Below are 23,958 nucleotides of genomic sequence, written 5' to 3'. Positions count from 1 at the left end.
TATTTGTCCTAGAAATGTGATTCTTTCACTTCCCACATTTAAATCTTTGATCTATCTAGAATTTATCCTGGCATATATTTGAGATATGGTTCCACCTTTTTTTCCCCAGATGGCCACTCATTTATAACCAATGCCATTTATTAAATTACCCTTAGAATCCCCACTGCTGTGAAATGCCACCTTCATACACTAAAGTCCTGTGTGCACTTGCCTCTATTCTTGGGCTCCCTGTTCTGCTCTGTTGGTTTGCTGCCTATTCATGCTTCAGGACCAACCTGTTTATGGACTGAGCATGGCTTAAAATCAGCAGGGCTCGTTTTCCCTCACTGCTCCCTTTTCCATGGTTCTCGTTCCTATTTGTTTACTGCTTTTAAAATATGACGTTCAGATTCAGTTTGTTTGGTTTCAGCAAGCAGCAAAAACAACTCCCCCCCCAAAATTAAAAAACCTCCTGTTGGTTCCTTTATTACCATCACCTTAAGTTCATAAATTAACATAGGAAAACATGACATATTTTATGACTTTGAATCTTACTAAGAATATAGTAAATTCCTCTATGTTTATTCAACTCTACTTCATTGTCCTGCAGGAACATTTAAAAATTTGTGTCAAATTGGTTTGGTTAAGTTTATTCCTAGATATTTTATCTATTTGTGGCTAATGTACATGGAGTGTTTTCTTTCATTGTATTTTCTGCCTCTTGTTAGTATGTGTGGAGGCTTTTGATTTCTGTATATTAATTTTACACCATTCTAGCTCAGCTTGTTTTCTTATTATTTCTAGTAGGTTTTGTTCTTAGTTGATCCTCTTTAATTTTCCAAGTATCTAATCATATAATCTGCGAACAGTAATAGACTTACCTCTTCTCTTACAATATTTATTCCTCTGATTTCTTTCTCTTGTCTGGTTGCTTTAGAGAGTACGTCCAGAACACTTTTAGGTAAATGGAAGTATTACCAACCTGACATTTTCCCGATTTCAGTGGGAGAGTCTAGTGTTTCCTCATTCAGACTTTTGGTTTGAGATTTACAACTTAAAAAAAAATCATGTTCACTGATTTCTATTTCATTAAGCATTTTAAAAAAAATTTAGTAATGGAGATTAAATTTTGAAGGTGACTTTTTGGTATCTATGGGGTTGATTATATTTTCCCTGTAACTTACTAAAATGATGACTTACATCAGTAAATTTCCTACACTGAATTACACTTGCATTCCTGTACTAACTCTACTTGGTTCAGACGTTCCATCTGCTAATACTGGGTTGGCCAAAAGGTTCGTTCGGTTCTTTCGTAAGATGGCTCCAGTAGTGCTTAGTTGTCTTTAATTTCATTAGAAACAATTTTGTTAGATTGTATCGTGACAGCTATCATATCAGGATGCATTTTAAAAAAAACTTATCAAAATTGGTGGATTTTTGTGTAGCTATTTTAATATTGAAGATGGAAGAAAAAAAGCAACATTTTCGGCATATTATGCTTTATTATTTCAAGAAAGGTAAAAGCGCAACTGAAACGCAAAAAAAAAAAAAGATTTGTGCAGTGCATGGAGAAGGTGCTGTGACTGATCGAACGTGTCAAAAGTGGTTTGCGAAGTTCCGTGCTGGAGATTTCTTGCTGGACGATGCTCCACGGTCGGGTAGACCAGTTGAAGTTGAACACGATCAAATCGAGACATTAATTGAGAACAATCAACATTATACCACGCGGGAGATAGTCGACATACTCAAAATATCCAAATCAAGAACTGAAAATCATTTGCACCAGCTTGGTTATGTTCATCACTTTGATGTTTGGGTTCCACATAAGTTAAGAGAAAAAAACCTTCTTGACCGTATTTCCACATCCGATTCTCTACTTAAATGTAAGGAAAACATTCCATTTTTAAAACCAATTGTGACAGGTGATGAAAAGTGGGTACTGTACAATAATGTGGAACGGAAGAGATTGTGGAACAAGCGAAATGAACCACCACCAACCACAGCAAAGGCCGGTCTTCATCCAAAGAAGGTGATGTTGTGTATATGGTGGGATTGGAAGGGAGTCCTCTATTATGAGCTCCTTCCAGAAAACCAAACGATTGATTCCAGCAAGTATTGCTCCCAATTAGACCAACTGAAAAGCAGCACTAGACGAAAAATGTCCGGAATTAGTCAGCAGAAAACACATAATTTCCCATCAGGATAACGCAAGACCGCATGTTTCTTTGATGACCAGGCAAAGACTCTTACAGCTTGGCTGGGAAGTTCTGATTCATCCACCGTATTCACTAGACACTGCACCTTCGGATTTCCATTTATTTTGGTCTTTACAAAATTCTCTTAATGGAAAAGATTTCAATTCCCTGGAAGACTGTAAAAGGCACCTGGAACAGTTCTTTGCTCAAAAAGATTAAAAGTTTTGGGAAGATGGAATTATGAAGATGCCTGAAAAATGGCAGAAGGTAGTGGAACAAAAGGGTGAATATGTTGTTCTGTAAAGTTCTTGGTGAAAGTGAAAAATGTGTCTTTTATTTTTACTTAAAGACCAAAGGCACTTTTTGTCCAACCCAATATTTTATTTGGAATTTTTGCATCGATATTCATAAGATCGATCTGTAATTTTCTCTGTTTCTTATACGAATTACATCTGTTTAGCTTTTCTCTCTTTTCTGGAATTAGGTTGGTAAATTATGTTTTCCTAGAAACTTGATCATCTCATTCATATTTTCATAGAGTTCAGCAAAGGAAGGCTTTGGTTCTTTGAATTTCCAGTCTTTGTTGTGATTTCCCATGATCATTTCTCATGTTGTGTAGGTTGGATTTCACCCTTTTCCTTGCGTAGGGTAGGCAGAAGTTTGTTTTCAGAGAGCTAGTTTGGTTTTATTTTTCAGTTCTAATCTTTTTCTGTTTTCCAAATGATTAATTTCAACTATATTTTTATTATTCCCTTTCTAACTTCATGAATGGTATGCTGAAGGCACTCATTTTAATTTTTGTTTATTAATATAATTTTTTAAGGACAAGAATTTTCATCTGAACACCACTTTAGCTATCTCTCAGGTTCTGAAAAGTAGTCTACACATATATATTTCATATTAGCTACTGCTATTATTATTATTTATGTAGAAAGCCACTGGAGAGTTAAGGAAAGAAATAAGTTTGGTTTCCTAGGATAGGGCTAGATTAAGGTGGGCCTTGAGTGGGAGGTGTTGGTTAGAGATTTTTAACTTGATAAAAATAGTATTAAGAAGCCACTGGGGAGCTTTGGAAAGTAACATGATATAAATGTTGTTTTGAAATGATGAACTCTCACATATTAGCATTACCTTATCTAGTACTTTGTCTTTTCCAAAGCAATTTTGGATAGGAAATGCCCTTTTCAACAAAGATGGAAAAAAGAAGTCTTATCTATCTCCTTCTCAAAGATGATATGGTCCAATCCCATAAACGAATACCTACCTAGAACTTCTCATGATTGTTTTGAACGTTGTACATTGGCTGAAATCTTTCATTACTGACTTTGGAATTTCATACAGAAAGCTCCTTTAAATTTGAAGCATATCCTAAAATTAATTGGACTATGGAGCAATCATTCACTTCAACTCTAGCACTTTATGTTATCACTCATTTGGAACTGACCTTTGCCTTCAGAGGTGTTTTATTTCTCTAGTAGGCTGTAAATTTCTCATATAAGTACAGTATCTTTTATATTGTAGGAGGTCAATTCATATTTGTTATTAAATTATTTTGCTTAAAACTACTCTTGTATAATTATAAAATTCTCACAATGTGCATATGAATAATTGAAATACTCCAAGATAACTGTCTGCCTTATCTTTATATTATCCCTAATCATATTCAACATTTTCAGTTGTCTTTCTATACTAAATAGATAACCTGCACTTTATCCTGCTTTCTATTATTAGAGCAACTAAACTAGTAAATTAGTATGTGTTATACCAGATCCACAATCTCTTTTATTTGATTTTTGTGTCAAGGGCTAATAGTTCCTACTCAATGTCGACTGTTCTCTTCTTTCTTACAGATTTTATCGGAGGAGGCAATGTGCCTACAAAAAACTGTATTTCCTAGACCCCTCTCCAGGTGAGAGTAACCATGTGACTAAATTCTGGCCACATGAATGTAGGTAGAAATTATTGCGCTAGAAAATTCCTGCCTAGAATTTGGAGGGCAAGCCTGGAGGGAGATCACGCTCACAGAAAGGATGGTGGACCAGAAAGCTAGGAAGTGTGAATGAGACTAGCTACGCAATTTGCAGGGGCAGCACCAAAGGAAAATGCCAGCAACAGAGCATCACCTCTGGCGCTGGGCCCTTGGAAGCATGGGGCCCTATGTGACTGCATGGGTCACATGCTGGTGGAGCTGGCCCTGGATGTGAAGGAACTGGGGCCTGAGGATGTTGTCGAGCTGCCATGTCAGCCCTGGACTGCTCGTCTGTTCTTCTTTTAATAGAGAGGGAGCACAGCCCCCTTCTTGTTTAAGCCTCTGTTATCGGGATTTGCTGTGAGGTGCATTCCATAACTGATGCAGTGCTCTGACTATCTTCATTTTACAGATGGAGAAACTGATGCTCAGACGGTTTGGTACCTGATCCGTGGTAACCCATCTGGGGTGTGGACTCAGGCCCTGTGAATATGGGTCACATACTCTTTCTTGTGCCAACACATTGTCTTTCTTTTCCTACAGAGATATAATCATTCTGCGTTTCCTTTTTCCAGCAAGATACTGCATTCTGCAGGTTTGTTGGTCTCACTATGGTCCCTCTGGGTAGCCTATAATAGGAGGAGGTTAGCTTCATCTCATTGGTGGTTCCTCATTCACATTTAATTGTACTCTGGAGTGGGCAAGATGCAGGGCCTCAGTCCACATTTAAAATATTGCCAAAAAGTGATTCACTCTTGTCTCTAGCATAATATTTATACTCTGGTTCCTCAGTAATTCTCCCATTGCAGATAAAGCATTAAGATCTTACATAATTCAGTTAAAAAAGAAACTCAAAATATGTGAGAGCCCATCTGATGTGGGTTTCCATCTACTTGACCCTTCAGGAGGAAAGCATGTACTGGCGGTCCTTTCGGTGATATCACAATCAGGAAACTTCAGCTAGAATTTATTCTTTTAATAGTGCGTTAGGATAAACAGTGTTGATCGCCCTTTAGGTGTTCTCATGCATGGCCGTGGGAAGCACTGTGGCCATTAACTATTATCTGTTTTATTAGCATACAAGCCATGGCTGCCACTTCAATGCTCCAGGACCCCAGGGTAACATAGGTTATATTTGCTGGGTTTGAGCTCCAAGGTGACCGCGGGTTTGCTCAGCTCCAGGGCCAGCACCCAGCTTGGTTAACAGACACAGGTTCTGGACCAAGTCCCGAGTGGTGCTGGGGTGGAGGTCAGTGTATGATCGCAGGTAATCAGTGTACTATGTGGGATGCTGGCAATGGCATTCGGAAACCCACCTTCTCTCTCTTGGTAGGAGGAGAGAAAACCTCCTACCTTCCCCAAGAGGAAGAAATTCCAGTCTGTTCAGCCAGATTCCAGGACATGAATGTTGGTTGTTCACCAACAGGCACATGAACTGTATGTGCCTCCCTGCCTCTTCCCTTGGTTAGAGATTCGGGATCACTCCCAAGCTGGGCCAGGCAGGATAACGAATGGGTGCTGGGGAGGCCCTGGGGCTTGGGGGCTGGGGATCAGACCTGGATTTAGGTTGAAGCCTCCACTTAGGCCTTGGCTTCCAACCTGGTTTTACCATATACCTTGCATTGGAGTGTCAGGCCCATTTGTGACTATGTGGTCTTTAGGCGGTCCACGGAAGACAGAACTGTGGTGTTCTGGGGTCCTTGTCTATGGTATCATTTTAAAATATCACCCAAATCTCACTGCAAGCGTGGGCCCTCTGTCGACACCTTGATTTCAGTTCTAGGCTCTAGAACTGTGAGATTGAACATTTCTGTTGTTTAAGCTACTCGTCTGTGATACTTTGTTATGACAACCCGACTACCATGCTTGGGAACCAGGTTGGGTTCTCCTATTTTAAAAGGTTAGTGGACTCCATGGTTAGAAGTGGGAATACCACATTGTGAAGTATTCGAAATCATCACCATACCTTTTCTTCCACTGTTCAAATATAGTAGCTTCTTGACTACAAGAAGCTCATAAATGTTCGTCAACAAACTGGACTACTTACATGCAATAGAAGACTTTCCGTCTCATGCCTACTTTGGTAAAATAAGGAAATGGGGGTAGAGTTTTTGTGGTCTGAGTTGGGTCACGTGGAGGTCAGGTCAGTGGTAATGTGGAAGAGATGGGAGGCTCCCTAGCTTATCGTGTTAGTCATCTATTGATGAGAACTCTCTGATTCTTGATGAGAAGTTGCTAGAAAGATGATGGAGGATTTTTCTTTCAGTCCTGAAATACTTAGTGCAGTGCCCAGCACTGATAGGTGCTAAAGACTGTAACTGTCACTATTAGTGTCCAGTTCTGGAAAAGGATTGCTTTTCTTAAGTCAGCGGTCAGAAGGGGAGTGTCTGCCCCTTGAAATTTATGTATTATCGGTGGTGCTTAATAAAGTATTTAAATGATATTAATGGGTCTGAACATGATGCCTTGAGCAATCTGGGTTAGAACATTTTAAACTTTATACCACATTGCTAATAAATCACCTCTCAAAAGATACGTCTTCAGCATCTGGTAGCTAGCCAACACAAAAATACTTCTTTAACAAACCAAAAACATGCAGTGTTTTATGAAAGAAATTGATAAAGTAAGGAAAATCAAATCCAGTATCTCCAAGATATCTTAATCATTGAGCATGAAAGTTCTAATCTATGACATTTTACCACTATGTTTGCTAACAATCAAGAAAACTGAGCATCGTAAAAATAAGGTTTTTAAAAGTACTGAAAACTTTAATTCACTAAAACCAGGAAATATTATATTTGTATACTAAATTTTCTGGCCTCTGAGTGACCGTTTGCCAAAAACTTGGCTTAAAGAGGGTTTTGCAAATTTCTGGAGAACAGGGATTGTCTCTTTTTCTTAAACATGAGATCCACATCTTGCTCTGCCTATCAGTCTAGAATAATGAATATATATTCAGTAAATGCTTGTTGAATGAACCAATGTGTGAATGATTTTCTTGATGGGTTTCTATGAACTGAGGGAGAAGAGGCAACATATCAATAAAGAATGAACATTTTTACTTTGAAGTAAGGAAGGCAATTTATTGTAGTGAGATTATATTGAAGTTTTACATATGCCCGCCAATGCATATAAAGTAATTTCCTCCACACTACTGGAGAAGACACCATTGAACTACAAAGAAACTCAAAGTGCTAGAAATCAGTTAATGATGCATAATGTAATGCATTTTCACTAACTTACCCAAATTTAGAATCAGATGATTAGAGGACATATTGAAGTATTTTTCATACATTTTAACAACAACTTTTTCTTTTACTGGAGCTTGCAATGCCTTTGATAACTCCAAACACTGACAACTCTATTCCTTGCTGTCTGTTTCTTTCATCTTACTATGGTGACTAGTTATCACAAAGCTGCTTACTAGAGGAAACTTCTAACAGAGACTTAAACATTTTCCCCTAAATGGAGTTTGTGGAAAATATGAAAATTGGCACGCTGTTTGAGGCAACATAAAAAAAGAAAAGATCATTTTTAAACCCTAACCACTAGAAAAATGCCCCAGGAGGCAGAGGACACCATGCAGTTTAGCGCAAGTTCACAAACAAATATATACACACATCGACGTAGACCTCTTCGCACCCAACGCCTTGTCTAGAATGCATTTGATACACGTGCTACATGTTGCACAAATGCAGGTGCACAGACACTGCCTGAGTGCCGTTGAGGAGCTGGGTAGCTGTCCTCTCTCAGGAGGTATCTACACAACTTTCCAGAGGAGCTTATTCACGACTTTTGGGGAAACAGAGTCTCAGAGCAGCTCTTTACACAGCCTTGGGTGTACAGAGGTGCCACGCGCTGTGTCTGGGTGACGGGTCCACATCCTAGATGTAGGATTCCTTAGCGAATCGGAACTGATCAGCATCAAAGACGGGCTGACTACACCGCCGGGCCAGGAGGGCCTGCTTGTTCTTCTGCTGAGACTCGGACACAGTTCTCGGCCGATGCAGCTCAGGTCTCCTGGTGACAGTCACCTGTCCTGCCATGTCTATAGAAGCACAGACAGTCCTGCTCTGCTTCCAGCTCTCAGTCCTGGGCCACAGTCGGGGCCCGTCCAGTGGCTCCTGACTGCATGTATTTCTTGAGTCCCCTCCGTGGTGGACAGGGAGAGGAGGGGGTAGCCGGGCGTCCAGGCTCAGCATCCTGGCCCTCATGCTGCCAACTGTTTGGCTCCCGTAGGCGGCGAGCTCCAAGGCCTGGTGCCGAATGGCCTCCTCGTAAGAGGGGGGGCCGCCAGGGCTCCTCTGATCCACCAGCTGGAACACGTTCTCCACCGAGAGGGAGTGGGCCCCCGAGTTAAAGTCCACAGCTGTTTGGCCGTGGACGTCAGACAAGTTCTCTTGGACGATTCGGCCGGCGAGCTGGCTTTCTTTTTTAAGACCTTTCTTTACTTGGTCTCTGGTGCAGCCCTGGGATTTTGCAGCCACAGCAGAGCTGCGGGTTTTGGTTGACACTTTTTGGTGAGAGGCAAAGGAGAATGACATGGAGTGTTTTTTTATTTCTCTGTCGGGCTTACTTTTCTCAGTCTTTGTGAAGGACTGATGTCTGGTGAAGAAGTTTCTTTTGGGAGTGGAAGGAGAAGCCAGGCGTGAGCTGTCGGAGAGCACGTCCAGGGAGCCGCTGGAGGCGGCTTTGGGGGCCAGTGTGCACGGTGACACCAAACCCTGAGCCGGGCTCTGCACCCTCGGGTCTCGTGGCCTCCGGGTTTTGCCTTCCGCTGCAGGAAACACCTCCTCTGGAAACGGGTCCTCGGGTTCCTCACTTGCAAAACGAGGGGCCGCCTGGGTCACGGTGAAGTCATCCTCACTTCGCGTGAGTTTCGGGTTTGCTTTTCTGCCCTCAAGGCACTCTTGCGAGGATGCCGCCGTGCTGGGGTCCGAGTACCTCCTGTCTGGTTGCCCGAGGGAGCCTTTCAGTCTGGGCGCACTGCTGAGGACAGGCTCCCAAGGGTGCGGTGGGCCTCTGGGCTCCAGGCCGGCAGCCGGGTCCGAGGACCCTGGGGGCCATCTGCTCAGGGACCCCCCGGCGCTGCTGGGCTCCGCGTCAGGGTCGGGGTCGTTGCTGTCATAGGCCGAGTCGTTCTGCAGGGTCGACACGTCTGGGGGAGGTTAACAAACAGTTGAGTTTTTGTTCAGTTACTTTTAGAAATAAACCTAAGTACCTTTCACCTACTTATTTCAAGTATGGCGCTAGGGAATTTGGTGATGCTAATTTGGGGCTTGGTATGAAACTGGCCACATTAAAATTCTGTTTCTTTCCATATCTACTATTTTGAGGTGGAGAAGATAAGTAGGAAAATGAAGCGAGAGAGGGAGGAAATGAGAAAGGAGAGAAAACAGCATTCCACTGAAAATGTATTGATCTTAAATTTAAAACTGATCCTTTGGATGGCTCTTTTGACTGGATCCATCCCCATTTTAACAGACCCATATTCCACTGTGTGGAAACAAAAGTTTCTTACCCCAACCCTCTAGCTAAAAGTTACTTAGTAAAATTAGCAGTTCTTCATGACTTAGAAGAGGAAGGGGAAGGTTCCAGGCTGAAGCTGAATGAGTGTCTGCAGCCCGAGGAAACAGTGCAGGGAAACTCGAGAGAAAAGGTTCCGTGTTTAATGACTTCCCTACAGACTGGAGTCCACTCTGATTTGGTGATGTGTGAAGGTAACTTCTGCTTCAGATACCAGGGATGCTTTACATTACTGGTCTGGACTGGTAGGTGGCCATGAACTTGACCCCAGAGTCAGAATCAATTGAGAGCACCTTCCACACCTGAACTGTCAGTGTGTTCCAGGGAGTCATCAGAAGCAATTCTGGAATGCCCTGGCATGTTCTCCCCAAATATTTCAAAGCAGTTATCGATGAGGAATTCCACCAGTGTCTTAACCTGTGAGGAAAAGTTAACAGGTTGTCAGCTTAACGAGATCTTTATTTTTAAAGGAAGGGTGGTTAAGAATGGGGACATAGGGGCTTCCCTGGTGGCGCAGTGGTTGGGAGTCTGCCTGCCAATGCAGGGGACACGGGTTCGGGCCCTGGTCTGGGAGGGTCCCACGTGCCGCGGAGCGGCTGGGCCCGTGAGCCGCGGCTGCTGGGCCTGCACGTCTGGAGCCTGTGCTCCGCGGCAGGGGCGGCTGCGACGGTGGGGGGCCCGCGGGCCGCGGTGGGGAGTGGCCCCCGCTTGCCGTGTCTGGAGGGGGCCCTCGCGCGGAGACGAGGACCCAACCCAGTCAAAAATAAAAATAAATTAAAAAAAAATACTATGCCATATTACGTACATTCACTCAGGTTCCTAGTGTTGACTGATATCACATTTCTCCCTGCCCAAAAAATACAGATCTTTAAAAAAAAAAAAAAGAATGGGGACATAGCGGGGGTCAGCAGTTAGGGAGGTGCCAAAATGGTCATGAGAGATCTTTATGTGTCTGAAAGGAGCATCCGGAAAATTGGTAACAATCACCTATATGAAAATTATTTTTGAGACATGCATTTTTAACTTGTGAATTAAAAAAAATCTATTACATTAAAGCAACAAAAATTTTCATTTAAGGAGTTTCCCAAATTGGTAGCTGAACTGACAGAGTGTGATGCACGAAAGAGAGAAAAGTTAAAGGGCCTTTCCATCCTGGGACACAGTCATGTAAAGATGGGTATCAATTGTCCTCTGTCTCGTAGGATGATAGAGGACGCAGGCCTAGCTTCACTCAGTTTCATCCAATGTACACACCCAAGAGAATGGAACTATGACCAAAGCATTTGCCTTTCGTATTTTCACGGTGATCTTGACTTGAGTCAGAGAAATTCACAGGCATTTTATTGCTTGGCTTTTGCAAACAGACGATGAGTTTCTCAGAAATAGACAGAAACAAACCTTATCATTCAGGTCTCTCCGGGCTTCGAAGGACAGGTCTTGCTCATTCTCCGGGCTCAGCACGTTGGGCCCGATGCAGATGGCGAGATTGCTGGCGTCCATCTTGTTGACCTCGGAGTTCTTGCTAATCACGTAGAGCACGGAGACCAGGTGCTTGAGCAGCAGGTGGTTGGGCTGCGGGAGCTTATCTGCAACCCTGGAACGGAGTTCGGGAAGGCTGGTTTTAGGGGAGGCTCGCGGCCTGTCTAGCTTGGGTGTAGCAAGTTGAAAGTTTCTGCCTAACCCAGACTTCGCTTAAAATGAGGAAGGTTCATTTTCACAAGAGACATTGTGAAACGTTCATTCACACACTTCCAGTGGCAACTGACACGGAATGAATCAGTTAACCACAAGATCCTGAAGCCCTAAAAAAACTGGCCTTTATGATCAGGACACCAATAACATGACCCTTTATTCTTTACATGGATCTTAAATTACGAAATATTAACTCCTGCAGTAAAATACATAGTTTAATACATTTTGAAAATCATTTTGTTGAGTAACCATTTAGCCATGTAGAATGTCTTTCTGCTTCTAACACTGCAAGACTATTTTTTTTTTAAAGAATACAATCATTTGCCTTTTTTAAAACTGTGCTCATCAAATGAAGATGACACATTTTTATACCATTCTGAGAAGTCTTTATGGAGATTAAATCAGTTTATAAGGGCATGTTCATAAAAATTGTGACAGCAGCACTTAAATGGCAACATTGGCACTACTCCTAATAAATTAGAATTGTAAAGCTTCATAGCTTCAAAAAATGAAATGGTGTCTCTAACGTAAGGATCGTTCATTTCTCATAAGAAGATATTGTTATGAAAGAGCTTTGTGTCTGTAAGCAGAAACTTATTGTGATAATCGTAGGGACAGACACACTAATGTCTTCAATTCAATAAATATTTCATTGAAAATATTTAGCCATGTGAGACAATCATAATATATAGACAGACTTTCATAGGATTTGGCAAAAGCGCTGATATTTTAACGTTAGGTGTTTAAGTTTTCCTAGTCTCTAACAGGTCACACTTCCATTTATATATGGAATTGTTTTTGCTGTCGTTGGAATTTGTTTTTATATAGTTTTCAGTTTGGTTAATTACAAGAGTATGAAATACGCTATGGAATTTTATGAACAAACAACCCCTTCCAGATTGTTTACTATGCTTTAAGGGATGTTTTGTGGGAGGATAGTTGCTTTGCACGACATCAGTGTACAGGTTAAGGAGACCCCAGATTCCTACACCTGGCTGGTTACCCTGCTTTGAGGCTTTCATCTATGAGTCTGTTCCATACCTTCTTGAACTACTTATATTTTTAGACTCCCCACCTCTTGGGATTTGTGAGTACTGAAGTCCGCTTTCTATCTTTTGAAGAGGTGCTTCCTTTCATTTGGCTAAAACTACTTTCTAAAAATTTCCAGGGTACCTCTAGATTTGTATTCTGGGAGTAGATGAACAATTCCACTCGAACTCCATAAACACTGCAATATACGTAAACCACTCTGACAGTTATGTGAAGACTCAAAGGATGGAGACCGTGCGGGCCCGGCCTCCGGGCACGAGGCTGGCAACTTACTGCTTCAGGGCCTCGATCCTGTCCTCTTCACTCTGCTTCTCCAGGGCGCCCATCCACTCTTCAAACAGGTCGCAGGACAGGAGCTTCAGTGGGATACTTCTCAGGAAGTCCTGGAGGGTGGCAGGGGACCTTTCACAATGTGCTGCCATCCTTTCACCTCGTTTGTCAAATCTCAGGGGCTCTGTGCTCATCCCCTACATAGGCTGCGCCCTTTCCTTCCTGCATTCATTAGCCTGGAGAAATCTCTCACCTGACATGTCTCTCAGCAGCTTCCTAACAACAGGCGCAGTAAGGCCATCATCCAAGGGACCACCAGACTTAGGGGCATGGACTCGGCCATGGGACAATCCAAGTGCTTTTCCTCAGAGAAGTTTGGGGGGAATTTAATGCATCACTTTCTGTTGGAATCGGGGATCACAGAAACAGAGATGCTTATACAAATAAATAAAGGCTTAGCTAAAAAAATTAAACTCTAAGATCAGTTTCCTTTGCTTTGTAGGGTAAAGAGCCCATATCTTATTTCCTGAGTGTCAATGTGTCAGAGCCCATCAGCAGGTCATTTGGCACCAATGCTGTGAACTCACCTTAAAGACCACCGCCAAGAGGTGCACGGGGAGACTTTTCAGATCCACCACGCCTCCGGAGTTGAGCTCCTCCTTAAGCTCTTTACGGGCTTTCTCGTTGGCTGCTTTCCTGAATATTCCTTCAGTGGAAGGGCCTTTAAGGCATAGTATAGTGAGAATATCCTAAAGGAAAGGGGTATAGAAATAGGAAATGGTTACCCTTGGTTTGAAGACACACTTCGCTGCTACTAACACAGGAAAAATCTATGTTTTGGTAGGAGAAAAAGAATTAAAATAGTGGACATGAACAGTAGCTAACTTTACCTGTTATAAAACATCCTCTCTGTAAAAGTTAGCTCTCCAGGATACTAAGACAGTCTTAACAAGAGACTACTAATGCCAGTTTTTCCTTTCAGTCTGGTTGCTATCGACTGTCTCCCTCGGCCCTGCCGTTTTTCTAAGAGGAGGTAAATTGTGAAAGCTGGAATTTGCACAGTCTAAAACTATTTCAGGCCTCTCTCCTTTCAAGTCATTCCATATAAACATTGGATTTCTGATCATAAACTCTATAAATCTCTGTCTGTTGATTTCTCAGAAACTACACATTTTCAGCATTCTTCTCTCCATGAAGTCAGAAGGATGGAGGGACCATCAACCTGAGCTCAGTGGCAAATACAACTAATTTCTAGAATGTAAGCAGCCAGGTATTCTCCTGACTGCATTCCTAAGTGGGAACACCATTTCCAAACGTGGGGAAAAACCTAAAGATCGGCCCCAACAAGTTTAGCATGAGAATGCCGTTCAGATTTCCCGAGGACTTTTCACAGTTGGCAGAAAACTGAAGTAGGTTCACGCGTGAATGTGCACCTACCTGAATGGGTCTGGGGGGTGTGTCGTTGTCACTGCAGATAGCTGACAAGGGCTGATCAAATAGGGATGACTTCAATTCTGGCTCTGAAGCCCCAGAAAAATCTGATGAAGAAGAAAGCCTTCTCATGAGAAAGAGCCAGTTCAACACCTTCTTTCTCTTCTTAATTTCTACAGCCAAGAAAACAAAGCAAAGAGAAATTAGATTAAAATATTGATAAGCAAGGATCCAGATAAGACAATGGATATTGTCATCTATGGTTTGCCGTGTGGGACAAATAATGTTGAAAAACCGAGGAAGCAAAGGGTGTGAATCTTAATCTAGAAAAATCAACCTGAAAAACAACTACAATGTTACCAGGGCAGCCAGCCCCTAAACAGCAACACCAAGGTTCCTCAAAGACTCCACCTTTCCTGTTTTTACACTTTACCAGCTGTTTGCTGCAGAAAATGAGCAAAACCTAACTAAGCAGGTCATAAACAACCATCTTAACATATTGACCTCAGTAACCACGGTGGATATTTCTGATGTGAAATAGATTATTTTAATTTCTTCCTTTGACTAGTGAAGAAAATGAAACTTATAGGAAGAGGAAGTGACTTGCTCAAGACCATTTTGAAGGCTCTACACTGGGCGGGCCATTAAACAAACCTCTGTGGCCATGCTAACACTCGCCACTAGAGGGAGCTACACCACGCAGTCTGTCTACAGTCACCTGCAGGGTTTTCCCAGTGGACGCTTTAGGGCAGGGTGGGCACAAATTGCTGCAGGAAGGTTTGAACCTAGACCTTACCAAGATATTTTATCCTTGCAAAATCCTGAAGACGTGTGCAATGGGTATAACGTCTAACAAGTTTCCTTCTTTCTCTGTTTTCTCTCTCCTTCCTTCTCCTTTGTTTTCTAATTATAAAAGCTACATATTCTAAATGCATTGGCGTATGTTTCTATACTTTTTATACCGGCAAGTGGAGGAGGATGGATAGAGAACTGGCTTGTCCTCACAGTTCAGGAGAACTGGGTCAGGGTTACATTATAATGCAATGAATTGTGGAAAAAATTGAGTGAACGGTGGGTTCTTTGGGATTTGAGATTAGTAACAATTGCTTCATGTGCTCTTAGAATCATTCTCCGTTAGAGGAGGGCGAAAATGGTACAGGCAACTGTGTATTTTTCACATGTATGCACATTTTAATTGTCAAAACATAAATGCCAGGAGATCTGTAACTCCATTAAAACCCCTCTGGAGAGCTGGGGGGTTGGCTTAGGGAAGATCTTTTCTATCAGAGTGCTTGCTCTCTAGTGAGCTGGAGCCTCCCTGCCATGCAAGTGTTAATGTTCTGTGGTCTTTAAAAGAACACTTTGAAAAAAAAATTCCTAGTAAAGCACTGTGGTTTGGCAAACTAAGAACCTCTACATGAAAGATCAGTATGTTTTCAAAACTTACCAATTAGCTGGCAAAGACTATCTTCGCTCTCACATGATGCCAACAGAGGATGTTCCTTGGTGTCACCCTAAAAATAGATTTATTTTAGTTAAAAATAATGACTGAAGAAATCTGCCCAGTCTTTCCCCACAAAATACATTCAACATTTTATTCATATCAAAAACTAGTCAATAGTCCATTAATTTTTTCTGTCTTCCAGAATCAATACTAATGTCCTGCTTATCATGATAGAAGATCTCAATTAATATTAGTCTTTAATTTACTACACTTATTATGTTGATTTTCTATCCTGATAACTAAACAATACAAATGATATTCAGTTAAAATAAAGTTTTCCATCTCACAGTGCAGATAAAAAGTTTTAAACATTGCTTTCTTACCTCTGATCGACATTCAATTAATGTCTCCATATTACTGGCATTTAGTGTTTTTGACTAAAAGAGAAAACACTAAATTAGGTAAACCTCTTTGACTCTTGCCATGAGAAACCATGAATTAATAAATGTAAGAAGGGCGCATACAGCATGGCAGCTGCTTGTCAACTTCATTAGAGTTTGGGCTGACTGTCCAATGATGAGCTTTGCTCCTGTGTGGCCTTGGCTCTGTGTACGAGAAATCATATGGGAAAAAGTTAGGAGGGATACACGTAATGCATTGGCCAATTTCAGTGCCACTCTGATTAAACACAAAGTTTGAAACTACTGGCTAGAAAAGTTTTCATTTAAAGTCAGTTATATGTTACCAGATGTCTTATGCTATTAAACACAACATCTGAACACACTTATTTCTAAATGTTTTAAACCTGATATCTTCATCATGCCAAACTTTGTTATTCATTTATTACGTTCCCATCAGGAGATAACCTGAATAACAATTACAATAACAACTAAAGCTCTTTTTTGGAGAGCTCACTGTGTGTCAGGGCACTGTATTAAGTGCTTTGCACAGATTTTCTCATCTAACCGGAAAAGGAAAAAACGTATTCCCAGGATGCTACTTATAGCAGACATAAAACAAAGATAACATGTACAGAATTCCTATACCCCAAAAGTGCAGGCTTCACATTAAAGCAAAGCTTTCTGTGTTTATTCTTTATAACACTATTTGTTGCATATTCCACGGTGTCACTATTTTCTGTTGGATATGATCTTAAAGCCCAGTGACCCGCTAGGCAGCTTACTGTCTTGTCATGTTAATTTATGGTACTTACCCTCCGAGGGCCTCCACCCAGAGTTCTTTTACCTCCCGTGAACTGTGGAAAATGGGAGAAACAGCAAGACACTCAGCTCCTACTAATCCACTGTCAGTGAGGAGACTGAACTGCTCTAACTTCACATGTTCTGTGTTATAAGGGAGAGGGGGCGGGCAGGTGGAAATTCAGAATATCACTGAGACCGGAAAGAACATCACGGGCTGTCACCCGGACAGAGTCAGCCAGACACTGGAGAGCTCTCACTTCCTCATTCCTTTTAGGGCAGCTCTGGTTCTTTTTTCTTCTTCTTCTTCTTCCACTTCAAAGCAAGACATCTGTAAACTACTAAGAGTGGAAAAGATGACATATGGCCATAGGTGAAGGCTCTGATTAATGTCATAGGTGGGATGTATGAATAAGAAATTGTGTTATTCCGTACGTAAACATCATTGTATTTTCTAAAGTGGTCATTTCAGGTGCCCTTTTTGTGGTATCCTGTTTGGGTGCTGTCTCCCCTCCCACCCACCATCTCCTCTGTTCACCAGTCACTGTACATTGATAAGCACCCTCTAGGTGCGGGATGTTGCCCCTCTAAGAAACCCAAGACATGCTGCCTCTTTTGAAAAATAGTCACCATCCAAAGCCAGGTCTGGAATTAGGAAGAGTCCACCAGAGCAGGCTGTCAAAATATTAACCTCTTCTTTCCCTAACTCAATACTTAGGTCTTAGTCAGATTAGATCTAATTCTGTCATGGGAGGTAAACAAAAAATTCCTTTGGTCAGACCATTCGAAAGTAGAAAGGAGATGGTGAATTTCATCTGTGGATCCTGCCTTCTGGTTGAGAGAGAAGGCTGGTCTTTTCTATGGCTTAAGGCTATATATGAAATGACTCAAGTTCCTCGACAATAGAATCGAGACATAAATTGTGACACATTCACACAGTGGAGTCTTACAGAGCCCTAAGAATGAACAGTGTATAACTACATTCAACGATATGGTTGGGTCTCACAAAATAATGTTGAGCGAAAGAGGCCAGACACAAAAGATTGCATCTTGCATGCAAAGCCCCCAAACAGCAAAAGTAATCTGTGCTATTAGAAGCCAGAATAGCGTTTCCCTAGGGCTGGATGGTGACTCTGAGGGATCAGAGAGGGGCTTTGTAATGGTGCATCTCTTGGTCCAGGTGCTGCTAGCCTGATGTGTACATTTCTGTATGTATGCTATTCTTCAACAGAAAGTTTACAAATACCTTGACTTAATTCATTATTAGCACCTGTAATTCTAAGCTTCTTTTTATATTGATAGCGCTATTGTCTTTATACTGAAAGGAGGTCATGATCTGGCATATTTTGGGAAACTGAAGCACAGAGCTGTTAAAATTTGCCCGGTAACTCGGAGTCTCGGCGGGTGACCTCAGGACGGAACCAGTGTCCAGGCTTCCAGCCAGAGGCGCCCTCTCTTAAAACTGCCAGAGTTCACGCAGCACCCCACCACATCTGTAGATGTCATTGCTCTCTCACCCTCCCCCTTACAAACCTCTGAGATGAATTCACTGATTTTCATTATTGTTATGAAAAAGGGCATTTATGCTGTCCTATCCTAGAGTCAGACACGTGGAAGGTACTCAATAAATAATTTCTGTATAAATACATTTACTTATGAAATAGTCACAATAGGATATTACTATAATACATATTCTTTGCTAATATGTATTTTATGAACTTTTTCGTTGGATACTTTCTTTGGTTCTTCTAAGAAACTTAATGTTTGCACTGCTCTTACAACTAAAGCATCCATCCTCAATCGATATATTTCCCTCTTTTTAAAAATGAAGACCATATTTTTTTCTAATCCTTAGGGCTTCTTATGTTATGCCCTATACCCCACAATACACATTCCACCAGTGATTTAAAAACTTTCTTTTTGTCATGGGATTCTATAGTCAAAGGAAGATGAATCTAGAATCCTGATACATAAAATGTTTAAAAACTTTTTTTTAAAGTATGTTGCTCTAGTGAGAGATGGGTGGGGAAATCATAGGCCCATCCGTTTTGCGTCTTCTGACAAGTCCAAGCTGGGGGGTTCTTGAGGAGACTCAAACACTCCTATACCAGCAGTTCTCAAGGTGCCTTTAGTGATCCCTGGAGCCCTTTCAGGAGGGTCCATGAGGTCAAACTATTTTGTAACAATACTGAGATGCTATTTGCCTTTTTGACTCCATTCTCTCAAGAGTATATAGTGGAGTTTTCTAGAGGCCACATGATGTGGGATGTTTTGATAGCTATGGGAATGCAAACTTGCATTTTCTTGTGTTTTAAATTTTTCTCAGTTTTAATTTCTCCTACGATACATATGGGTAGATATAACTTAGATAAATTAAAGTGCTTTAGAGTTGTCAATAATTTTGTAAAGGGCTCCTGAGACCAAAAAAGTTTGAGAACTGCTGATCTACATCATATCTTTGCATGTGAGAAAATTCCACATTCGTGTCTTATTTGCCTATTCTCTTCACCTTATTTACAGCCATAGCCATTTTCAATGAAAATCATTGCCAAGGTGTGTTGCCTGACAGTCCATCACTCCACACTGCGTAGTGTTTATTAAGAGCTTCAACAAGTCTTAGAGTGAAGAAAGGATTCTTTCCTGCTTGGTTACATCTGCTGCACTGTGATTTTCCATGTTTTTCATGATGGCTCTGTGCTGGCAGCTGCCCCAAGCGGTCTTCACCCCCTTTCCTCTACTTCTGAGTCTCGTGTCCTTTATGGTGATCACGTCACTACATTTCTTCTCAGTTGTCCTAGGGACACAAACGTCCTTCTATATATAAACTATAAACTCAGCCATCGACATATGGCAGTGGGGAAAAATGAGAAAGTAGGACATAAGAAAAGTGCTGTTTGTCTTTGGATATGTCATTTAAAACATTGTGAATTTGTAAGTGAAATTTGATTGTTGCTGGGGGTTACATATTTTTTTCACGTAGAGGATCATGTCTTTAAATTTATTATGAAATACAATAAGAAATAGACTTATACAAACATGTTCATTACATGTTTCAGTAACAGCTCTTTTGAAAAGCGGAATAATGTGTTTGTTAATTATGTTGTGATAACTTCGGACTTTTTAAAAGGAAGAAATGATAAAAACGCAAATGCTATAAATTATATTGAATAAAAAATTCCCTCTAATCTGGTCTATTTTCTTCCTTTCCTCCTCCTTCTCCTTTTTCCTCTTCTTTTTTTGAGACTGAATTATGGGACTAGACATGGATATTTATTGACATTGAATTTCAGGGCTGAATGGGTTTTAAGTGAGCAACTAATTTAACATCCTGTCCATATCCTGATGCTTTTATCTCTGCAGCACCCCTCACCAAATTGTCTCTTTGAAATTGTTCTCAAAGTCCTCTCTTTCTGAGGGCATTCCAACTGCTGAGTGAGCCATTCCCTAATTCAGCAGAAGGCTCCTGGCTATGTCAGAGTGAAGCCTGTCTTGAAAGCCTTTCCTGTTTTAAATCCCATTCTATCCTGGGAGATAGCCTTCCAGCTTCTTCTATTCAACCCCTGCAGCCCCCATGCCTCCCACCCCAAAACAAACAAAGACCCTTCTCAGTAGGTAACATCCTTTGTTGGCATCCATCATCAGCTCTGCATTCTAAGATTTCAAGGCAAAAGAAAGGGGTGGTGAGACGCTTATTTAACACTACTACATGCCCTCTATTGTCCTAGTCATATTCAAATACCACATTTCACATCATTTTTAGAACCACACTGAGTACGTCACTCTCCCTGTCTTATGGCTGAGTCACCTGGGGCTCCATGTCAGTTCATTTACCCAACGTCACTCCGTTGAACCTAGTCTTTTGACACTAAGTCCAGTGCTCTTTCCATGATTTCTCTTAAGGATAATCCTTCAAGTGATTCATTTATAAATGGAAACAATAGGTCTAGACCTTGTATACCAATATAGACCTCACGAGTCCAGGTGGATCCCTATGGGGAGCTCTTACCAAGCAGACAGAGTCAGATTTAGGACATTGTCCTGAAACTTCAAAATCTCCTTCTGTCAGTTTCATTAAAAATAGTCAATCAAATACAATTTACATCATCTTTAAAAAATACATAGCACCAAAGATTCAGTGACCCGCAGAAACTGTTACACAGAGAGATTAGCATTTTTCACTTGTCTGTAATTCTTCCATCTGCCTACAACACACTACTTTACTGAAGTTCGTAGTAAGTAAGCCAACAGAAAAGAGTTAAGTTAGAGCCCCTCATTTTTCAAAGCAGTAATATCTTTTGGCTCTTCTTATAGACTGGACCATGGATGGGAGAACCAAGAGGGAAGTACCATTTTTGATGTCCCTGGGAGAGTCTAAGAGTCATCATCTAAATAACAGGTAAGTTTTGTAACTGATGGTAAGCCACCATCAGCAGCTGGTCCTGGTGGCTGACCAAAGAGACGTCCACCTCGTCCACCATCAGTGCTGCCGTGATCGGCACATGGTTCCCACTGTGGAAATAGAGTCATAGAGGACAGGTCCTGCACCACTGATTCTGAAACTCTCAGAGTAAGTTTGACTGCTGCAGTTTCTCTGAACAATAGTAGAACATTTGTGAATACAGTGTGAAATTTGGAAGCAGCCATATCGAAAAACAAACAAACAAAAAAGGAAAGATCAGTTTCATTCTCTCCATAGTCTTGCCTCATAATTTCTTTCGAAAAGCAAGTTCTTACCCTGCATGACAAGAGTTTTCAGAACATGGAAAGAAACTTAACTGGCTTTTGCTAGCCAGCAGAAATAGACAAGACAGGCGGTCGTGTTGAAGAAAAACACACACTCATGAAGGTGATTCTCACGTTAGGACGTTTATTACTTAGCTCCTGGTCACAACAGATTTTTCTCCCAAGAACTGGCTTTGTTTTTACTGTGGCGTGTGTCTAAAGACAATAAACTCTGGGACAGGGTCTGTGATTTCTATGCTGAGTGTGCAGTTTCGTGGTGTTACTGAGAGCACTTAGGTTTCTTCCTGCATCTCCAGGCTGACTCAGGATGCCCCTTCACAAAGGCTCTTGCTACTCCAGTCCTGACAGTTGTGACCAAGACTTATGAGTCACTCACCCTGTATTTTCCAGATGGACTGTGCAGTCTTACTCAGCTTGCTGTGGGAACACCCACTTGAGAACCAGTCTTTCCATTCCAGGCTCACTCTTCCTTTCTCTCCCTTGGTCCGCTCAGTGACCCAGAGCCCCAAGTTTCTCAATTAGAGTGATATCAATTACTTCTTGCATAGAGGATTATTTTCCCAAAGAGGTCACAATTTCCTCGAGGACTTTTACATCACGCCAGTACCTGGCTACCTAATGATTGATGGATACACTGATCTTCTAGAAAGTTTTTCAAGTTACAAATAAAAAAATTCAAAAAGAATCTAGCCTTCTTTTCTGATTATGACTTGTCACGTTTTAGCTACAGAGTCTATTGTCATTCCCTAAAAGTGCACCCCTGCACCTCCAGGCCTGTGGTGAAGCTGCTTCCCTCCCTGGAAGGCTGTTCACCACATCAGCCCTTTGGAATCACCCCCTTCCCTCCCTCCGAGTCCAGCTCAAGTCCCATCTCCTCTAAGACGCGTCCCACAGACCCTTGCAGAATGAATCAAGCCCCCTTCCCTTGTTCTGCAGCAGCAGTTCACCCCGTGCCTCCAGAAAGCAGGGGCCAATCTTCACCTTTTGTCCTTACAAGTGCCCCGCAGAGTGCATTGTACAGAGTAGGCATTTACTATACTTCCATTATTTTCCACAGTAAAATTCTGTTATTAAATGAAAGCATTTGACTCTCACTGTATGTTTATTGGTGTTGAAATGTGTTATTTAGCCTCTTTGTCTTTGCTTTGTTGAGAAGGATCTTCTCTCTGTCGTGATGCGACAGTGATGCCCATGGGGGATGCCACTGACTTTGAGAACCTCCTGTCCCAGCAAGCCTGGCCACTGTGATCCGCAGGCTTATGTTGACAGTTGCACATTAGATTTAGGCCCATGGACCTTCTGGTTGTGCCCGAGGTAAGGAGGCCTCACCTGGCTAGGCTTGAGGCAGCAGGGCTCAGCACCCGGATGCTGACTCTGTCATGAACTTGGAGGGCACACAAACAAGACTGTCTCATACCTCCCACCCTCCACCCACCGAAGCCTCGCTCCTCCCAGAGGAGGAAATCCCGCAATGTTTCATCCCGGATCCTATAGCTCCCCCTGCCCCGGGGCCAGGTTCCTTGCTGTGTGGCTGAGGGGACCGGGACACCGGGGCTTAGAATCAAGGACCAGGCCCAGTGGAGTCAACTGTGGCCCAAGGCTCGGCCTCTCTCTGCTGCGAACTCGCTGCCGTCCAGCCAGACTGGGCTTGGTTCTCATCTTTAAATGAGGGCATGGGATTCACGAATCGGCAGGGCACGCGGCTCTGCTAAATTCCTTTTATTTGATGAATGTGGTTATAGTGAATTAGCAGGAAAACTCCTTGCCTGCCTCTTCTCTAAGAAACTTCCAGGAAAGTCTGCGGGCGCGTGGGATGGGGCTGGAGGAGATGCGCCCCAGTCCCTCCCAGCCCGGGGCTCGCGGAGGGCGCTCGGGGTGGAGGGCAGGTGGGGACTCTGTCTGGTGTGGAGGGCATCCAGGCCACGTCCTTTAAGGTCATTTGTTTTCCTGGCAGGAAAAGGGCTGTCCTCCAGCCAAATTTTAACTCATGCTACTGCATGAGGGTTACCTGAACATCCCTGAGGTTTGCTGGGACCAGTGTCCCTAAATATTGCGAGTGTCATTGTGTCTTGCAGAATTATTCGCTGAACCCACAAATGCCTGCGTTTTTGCGGTGGATACATGTATTTTAAATGCGCCTCTCAGATCTCTGTGATAATTAATCTTTGTATTGGAATACAACATAGCCTCAGCATAAAATAATATTTGAAGAACTCTGTGTTTTCAGAAAGCTGGCTCGAAAAATAAGAAAGGCTAGGAGAAAATGTTCTTTTTAAACTGCCTTCCCCACTTATCGAGATCACGATAAAGAATTAGAAATAAAATATCCTGAGATTAGGAGATTAAAATCTGTGAATTGCTGATGATATAGCTACCACCATGTCATAGGCAAGGCAACGCTCCAACTCACTTCATATATCACTTTAAGAACTAAAGAATCCTTCCTTTCTGATGGTATTT

At 42.1% G+C, this 23,958-nt stretch overlaps 1 protein-coding gene across 1 annotated transcript; it reads right to left on the bottom strand.

Annotated features, from left to right (window-relative positions):
- Positions 1 to 8,027: 8,027 nt before the first annotated feature.
- TAGAP (T cell activation RhoGTPase activating protein) lies at positions 8,028 to 16,107 on the bottom strand. The gene is made up of 9 exons (XM_061207473.1): positions 16,081 to 16,107; positions 15,940 to 15,993; positions 15,560 to 15,626; positions 14,119 to 14,285; positions 13,269 to 13,430; positions 12,685 to 12,794; positions 11,068 to 11,263; positions 9,972 to 10,086; positions 8,028 to 9,301 (listed from the first exon to the last, which is right to left on the bottom strand). Exons 1-9 carry the CDS (start codon positions 16,105 to 16,107, stop codon positions 8,028 to 8,030), a joined length of 2,172 nt encoding a protein of 723 aa, XP_061063456.1.
- Positions 16,108 to 23,958: the final 7,851 nt, after the last annotated feature.

The sequence above is a fragment of the Eubalaena glacialis genome, chromosome 12, assembly GCF_028564815.1.
Source record: "Eubalaena glacialis isolate mEubGla1 chromosome 12, mEubGla1.1.hap2.+ XY, whole genome shotgun sequence".
Taxonomy (NCBI): Eukaryota; Metazoa; Chordata; class Mammalia; order Artiodactyla; family Balaenidae; genus Eubalaena; species Eubalaena glacialis.
The sequence above is the reverse complement of the archived record's forward strand: the minus strand, read 5'-3'. Positions and strand labels throughout refer to the sequence as shown.

What these genes read in the sequence shown, in the direction of transcription:
- TAGAP (XM_061207473.1), bottom strand. Translation starts at nt 16,107, where the DNA reads ATGAAGTTGACAAGCAGCTGCCATGCT. An exon ending in TGACAAGCAGCTGCCATGCT is followed by an intron (nt 15,994 to 16,080) that starts GTATGCGCCCTT and finishes TTTCTCTTTTAG; the next exon opens with TCAAAAACACTAAATGCCAG. An exon ending in TCTTGGCGGTGGTCTTTAAG is followed by an intron (nt 12,795 to 13,268) that starts GTGAGTTCACAG and finishes GCCACCCTCCAG; the next exon opens with GACTTCCTGAGAAGTATCCC.